This window comes from Trichechus manatus, unplaced genomic scaffold (genome assembly GCF_000243295.1).
Source record: "Trichechus manatus latirostris isolate Lorelei unplaced genomic scaffold, TriManLat1.0 scaffold00090, whole genome shotgun sequence".
NCBI lineage: Eukaryota > Metazoa > Chordata > Mammalia > Sirenia > Trichechidae > Trichechus > Trichechus manatus.
Genome location: NW_004444026.1, coordinates 10215842 through 10222551, shown reverse-complemented (window position 1 = coordinate 10222551; position 6710 = coordinate 10215842). Strand labels below are relative to the sequence as shown.

General features: G+C 45.4%; 1 protein-coding gene across 1 annotated transcript; it reads left to right on the top strand.

The window, feature by feature from the left end:
- Window positions 1-4318: 4318 nt before the first annotated feature.
- NKX3-1 (NK3 homeobox 1) lies at window positions 4319-6342 on the top strand. The gene is made up of 2 exons (XM_004382134.2): window positions 4319-4658; window positions 5908-6342. Exons 1-2 carry the CDS (start codon window positions 4319-4321, stop codon window positions 6324-6326), a joined length of 759 nt encoding a protein of 252 aa, XP_004382191.1. The 3' UTR covers window positions 6327-6342.
- The last annotated feature ends 368 nt before the right edge of the window (window positions 6343-6710 follow it).

Sequence of the window (6710 nt, the reverse complement as noted above, 5' to 3'; positions counted from 1 at the left end):
TTCAATATACCATGGACTGCCAGAAGAATGAACAAATCTGCCTTGGAAGAAGTACAGCCAGAATGCTCCTTAGAAGCAAAGATGGTGAGACTTGTCTCACATATTTCGGACATGTTATCAGGAGGGACCAGTCCCTGAAGAAGGACATTATGCTTGGTAAAGTAAAGGGTCAGCAAAAAAGAGGAAGACACTCAACAAGATGGATTGACACAGTGGCTACAACAACGGGCTGAAGCAAAACAATGATTATGAGGATGACACAGGACCAGGAAGTGTTTCAATCTGTTTTATATAAGGTTGCTATGAGTCAGAACCGACTCGATGGCACCTAACAACAACAAGTTTTGGAAGTAGATTGCCAGTCCTTTCTTCCTAGTCTATCTTAGTCTGGAAGCTCCACTGAAAGCTGGCCACCATGGGTGACCCAGCTGGTATCTGAAATACCAGTGGCATCGCTTCCTACATCATATCATAGCAATAAGCAAGCCACTACAGTACAAGAAACTGACGGATGGGTGGTGGATATATATTTAGAAGCACACACACATATATATAAGAGAGAGAGTTATTTTAAAGAATTGGCTCATGAAATTGTGGGGCCCTGGAGAGTCCAAAATCTGTGGGTCAGGTGACAGTCTGGAGATTCCTGCAGTCTTACGTCCCAAAATCTGTAGGTCAGGCAATGGGAAGAGTGAACAGTGAGAGGCTTCTGACAACATACCTATTTAGAGTCTGGAGGAAGAATACATCCCAAGGAAAAGTTCGTTTTTGCTTCTAAGGCCTTCAACTTATTGAATAAGGCCCACTCACATTATGGACAATAATCCGATTATTTTAGGCCAACTGATTTAATCACATGTAACTATTTCATAGCAGAGTCTAGACTAGTATTTGACCAAACAGCTGGCCACCAGAGCCTAGCCAAGTTGACACATAAAATTAAACATCACACTGTTCTATTGCTATATATCCTTCCAGATATATTCTAAATGTTAAAATACTAGAATGTAAAATACTATACACTTTATATATATATATATATTTTACATTTTTTCACAATTGGTTCCTTCTATAACACTTTTTCCAACTTGAATCAGTCTGTTACCATATTGAGGATATGTTCCCAAGTCAGTGCATTGTGTATTTGTATATTTCTAGGGTAAATCTCTAAGCATGGAATTGCTATGTCAAAGGCTAAGTCCAGTCTTAATTCTGACAGATATTGCCAAATTGCCATCCAAATACACGAAACCGATTTACTCTGCCTCCAGTTTGGTATGAGACATACTCTTCCTCCCCGCTCCCATCAGCATTGGCTATTACCTATCTTTTTAACCTTTGCTAGTCTGAGAGGTGGAAAAGTGGTATCTCAGTGTGGTTTCACTTTGCATTTCTTTCGTGATGAGTGCGGTTAAACATTTTTTTATGCGCCTGTTTATGTTTTAAATTTTGAACTATCTAGGATTTATTTTGTTATAAGAAGAAAAATTTATGTTTTCCAAAGGGCAGTGCTTATTAAATAATTCACATTTTCTCCACTGATTTGAAGTGCCACCCAGCTCTAAACTTTAAAAATGAAAAGAGGTCACCTGAACTTAAACCTCATACTATACACAAAAATTAATTCAGAATGGATCATGGATTTAAACGTAAAATATAAAACTATTAAACTTCTAGAAGATAACATGGGAGAGCATGTTCAGGGCTAGGCAAAACGTTCTTAGACATGACACTGGAAGCACAATCTATAAAATGAAAAATTAATAAATTGGATTCTATCAAAAAACTTTTGTGCTGTGAAAGATCCTGATAAAAGAATAAAACGACAAGCTACAGGCTGGGAAAAAATATTTACAAACCACATACCCAATGGAGGCCTTTTATAGAGAATATATAAAGAACTCTCAAAACTCAACAGTAAAAAGCAAAAAAGTCCAGTTATAAAATGGACAAAAGACATGAACAGATATTTCACCAAAGAAACACAGATGGCAAAAAAAAGACATGAAAATATGCTCAACACCACATTTCAGAAATGCAAATTAAAAATTAAAACCACAAACGAATCTTCTATCTTATAAAACCACCTATCACAATGGCTACAATTAAAAAAAAAAAAAGATAACACCAAATGCTGGCGAGGATGTGGAGAAACAGGAACTCTCATACGTTGCTGGTGGAAATGTACAATGGTACAACCACACTGGAAAATAGTTTGGTAATTTCTTACAAAACTAAACAGGCCCTTACCATACAATCCAGAAATTGCACTCTTGTACATTTCTCCCAAAGAAATGAAAACTCATGTTCACACAAAAATCTGTACATAAATATTCAGAGGAAATTGATTCATAACAGCAAAAAAAAGAAACAACCCAATGTCTTTCAATGGGTATATGGTTGAAGAAACTCTTGTGGATCCATACAATGGAATACTACTTAGCAATAAAAAGATATGAACTATTAATACAAGCAACAACCTGAATGGACCTTAGAAGCGTTATGCTCAGTGGAAAAAGACAGTCTCAAAAGGTTATATATTATATATATATATATAATATATATTTATATATTATATAAATTCCATTTATATAATATTCCCAAATGACAATGTTACAGAGATGGAGAACAGATTAGTGGTCAACAGGGGTCAGGGAGGGAGAGGAGAGGCTTAAAGGTGGGGGCGGGGCAGTATTCAAATACAAAGATGTAGCATAAGGGAGTTCTTCCGTGGTGATGAAATAATTCTACCTTGTGATTGTGGTGGTTACAGAAATCTATACACATGATAAAATAGCACAGAGCTATACGCACACACACATACACAAATGCAGGTTAAAAATGGTGAAAACGGAGTAACTTCTGTAGTCTAGTTAACAGTGATGTACCAAAGTCATCTTCCTGGTTTTGATGTTGCACTGCAGTTATATAAGATAATGACATTGGGGGAAGCTGCAGGTACTGTTTTGCAACTTCCTGTGAATCTATAACTATTGCAAAATAAAATATTTAAAGAAAAAAATTTAATGAAGAGAGGTCTAGAAAAGATGAGAGAAGAAAACCAACTCTGCCAAAGAACTTCCCATTGCATAGCGTGGCTCTCTTTGGTGGCTGCTTTATTCACAATAACCTATCCTCACCCCCACCGCCTACAGACACACAACATACCATCCTTGTGAAAAATCTCCAGTCTAATGGAAGGTGCCTTAGACCAGCACTTACAGAAAAGTCGCATCAATAAAAATAGTTACAATAAAATAACAGAATACCCTTTCTCCAGACTGACCTATAGTTAATATTTTAACTCATTTGATTTATCGTGTGTCATCTATCTATCTATGTATCTCATTGTTTCTGAACCATATGACGGAGTAGTTACAACACGGCCCTTTGCCCTTACATAATTTAGTGTTTGTTCCCTAAGATCATAATCTTCTAAGAATATTATCTTACATAATCGCAGTATTGTTATCAACCAGTAAATTTAACATCGACTCATATCGATGATTCTCCACTTTGTCAGCTGATCCAATAACGTCCAGTACAAAATTCAGTCTAGGGTCGGATATTGCACCTAGTTGTCATGTCTGTTTCGGAGGCTTAGATTTAGTAGATCCAGCTTTGATACCCATCTCTCTGTCATCGTCACCCACTAAAAACATACCAAATCCGTTGCCGTCAAGTCGGTTCCAACTTACAGCGACCCTGTAGGACAGAGCAGAACTGCCCCATAGGGTTTCGAAGGAGCAGCTGGTGGATTCGAACTGCCGACCTTTTGGTTAGCAGCCAAGCTCTTAACCACTGCGCCACCAGGCTCCCAGAATTCCCATCTGAAAAGTGGGATAACAGTGATTGCCCCTCCTATCTCTCGGGCTGTGAGTAAAGGCACTTTCAGTCCATAGCAGCTAAATCGAGGATTTCTCTTTTGCATCATTATTCCTGAAAAGCGTTATCAACTTTTTAAGAGGCGGTTGGGCAGAGGAGGCCCACTTTCGTTTTCGCTCCCAGCCTGGGGAAAGGGGTTGGGGTGGAGCAGGGCTAGTCAGGAACAAGGAAAAAAGGGAATTCGGGAATGAGCCTTCTAGGGAAAGGGGAATGAGACCCTGAGAAGTGACTCCTCCCTTTCTGCGCCCCTCACCTGCCGGGTCAGTCGGCCAATCCAGCGGGCAGCCTGGGGTCCCGCGGCCAATCGGAAGGCGGCGCGCTGCGCTCCGCCAGCGCTATAAGTGCAGGAGGAGCCGCAGAAAGTGAAAGCGGTGCCCCGCGCAGCGGCTGCAGTCTGGAGCTGGAGCGCAGCAGCCCAAGCGGCGCCGCAAGGATGCTCAGGACTCAAAAGCTGCGGCCCGGGGACGTGGGGCCCGCCGACTGCCTTCCGCAGACCACGCCGCCGCTCCAGTCAAAGCCGCTCACCTCCTTTCTCATCCAGGACATCCTGTGGGACGGCGCGGAGCGGCGGGACGGCAGCCACACGTGCAGCCCGGAGCCGCAACCCCTGCCGCAGCGCCAGCCGCAGCTCCCGCGCGAGCCAGATCCGCGCCGGGACCCTGAGCCGGAGCCCGAGAGAGGCCGAGGCCGCGCCGGGGGCCCGGAGGACGAGCTGAGCGCCCAGCCAGGCGCCGCTCCGGGGGAGGCCGGGAACTTGGCGGAGACCGAGCCAGGTACGCCGGCGAGGCCGGGGGTGGGATGAGGTCCTGCAGCAGTGGCGGACGGGCCGAGAGGCTGGAGGGGCGCTGGGGCCAAGGGAGGGTTGGTCCGAGCAGACTCACGGAGCTCGGGATGCAGGAATGCTGGGCCCACAGTGACAGACGAAGAGACAGGATCTTACAGTCCCCCCAGGTGCGCCTCGGGGATTCACTCTGAGCCCCAGCGCCAGGGCGGCGCACGATGTTGACATCGGCTCTGCTCGCCGGGCGCGGTGCGCTCTGCTTCGCGGCTCCTGGCTCTCCGGGCCTCCAGAGCCAGCGCGCTCGCAGCGCTCGGCCAGCCGCGGGCAGAGGCTCCGGTCCTCCGCCTGCGAGACGGAAATCCTACACCACCCGCTGCCAGCTCAGAGCGACCGACCGCGCTACCGTTAATCGGAACCAGCCCCACGTTACCTCTTGGAGGTTAAGATAACTAATAATAATGTATTAATTGCTTAAGAGCTCAGCTGCTAACCAGAAGGTCGGCAGTTCGAATCCACCAGCTGCTCCTTGGAGATCCTATGGGGCAGTTCTGCTCTGTCCTGTAGGGTCGCTAAGAGTCGGAATCGACTCGACGGCAGCGAGTTTTAAATAAACTAGGGTTTAATCCGCAAACACTCCCTTTACTTCCCAAACCCATGGGCAGTGAAACAATAAATTGGGAATTCCCTCTAGTCTTCAGGAGATACAACATCGTTGGAACATTTTAGAGTAGACGTAATTTATTCTCCACCGCTCTTTATGAGGCAACCGAACGCCTCGTTTGGAAGAAAAGGGATTAGAGAAAGAGAATGAATTTGCTGCTGCCGTTAACCCTTGCCGTCTCTCCTGTCACACATGCCCTCTCTTGCCCATCCGGATGTTAACACCGGGTGCTTTTTGCTCGCCCTTTACCAGGTATCTTATTCCACAGTACCTTTCCTGCTTCACTTCTCTCACCCCAACGCAATACACATATCCAGAATCCCTATTTAGTTCAACCAGTAAACGCCTCTAACTTTGTGTTCCTGCTGATTATTAGAAAACTAACACGTAATATACATATTTACTCATTCTCCGCTCTGGAGAGTTCCTTAGTCATGTGAAAAAAGTGAAATGTATCCAAGATGACAGTGGGCTGTTTGTTCACTCACTAAAGAGATAAGCGTGGATTGAATTCTGTTCTCTTCCCCGCTAACATGTAACTTTGTTCTTCCCGTCCCTCCTTCTCCCCTCTACTTTCCAGATAGGCACTTTGAGACTTATCTGTTGGACTGTGACAACACTTCAGGTGCCTTACCAAACCTCCCGCCAACACCCAAGCAGCCACAGAAGCGCTCCCGAGCGGCCTTCTCCCACACGCAGGTCATCGAGTTAGAGAGGAAGTTCAGTCATCAGAAGTACCTGTCAGCCCCTGAAAGGGCTCACCTGGCCAAGAACCTCAAGCTCACTGAGACCCAAGTGAAAATATGGTTCCAGAACAGACGCTATAAGACCAAGCGAAAGCAGCTCACCTCCGACCTGGGAGACCTGGAGAAGCATTCCTCCCTGCCAGCCCTGAAAGAGGAGGGCCTCTCTCGGGCCTCCCTGATCTCCCTGTACAACAGCTACCCATGCTACCCCTACCTTTACTGCCTGAGGAGCTGGAGCCCGGCTTTCTGGTAATGCTCCGTCAGGCGACAACCATGTGTGACCAAAAACTGCCTTCCCCAGGTTGTCTCTCTGGGAAGCAACAGGGACCAGGGCTAGAGAGGACTGGGGAGCCAAGAGGTGTGCAGACCAAAACTGTTGGAAGTTTGCATGGGAATCCAAAATTCTTCACTGGTGGGCTGAAGAAAGATCTGGAACAGTGACTATTTTAATGTTTAAACAATTCCCGCAACACACAATGTAGGTCATTTTTGCTTTTTGACGAGGGGAGGGATAGATTCAGGTGCTGTTTCCAGCACTTGGTATGATTTTGTATGAGTTGTCCACATCACTGCTGGGGATCCCATCCCTCCATCTTCATCCTCTGTGTAACTGAATATTGACTCTGAAAGAGGAAAT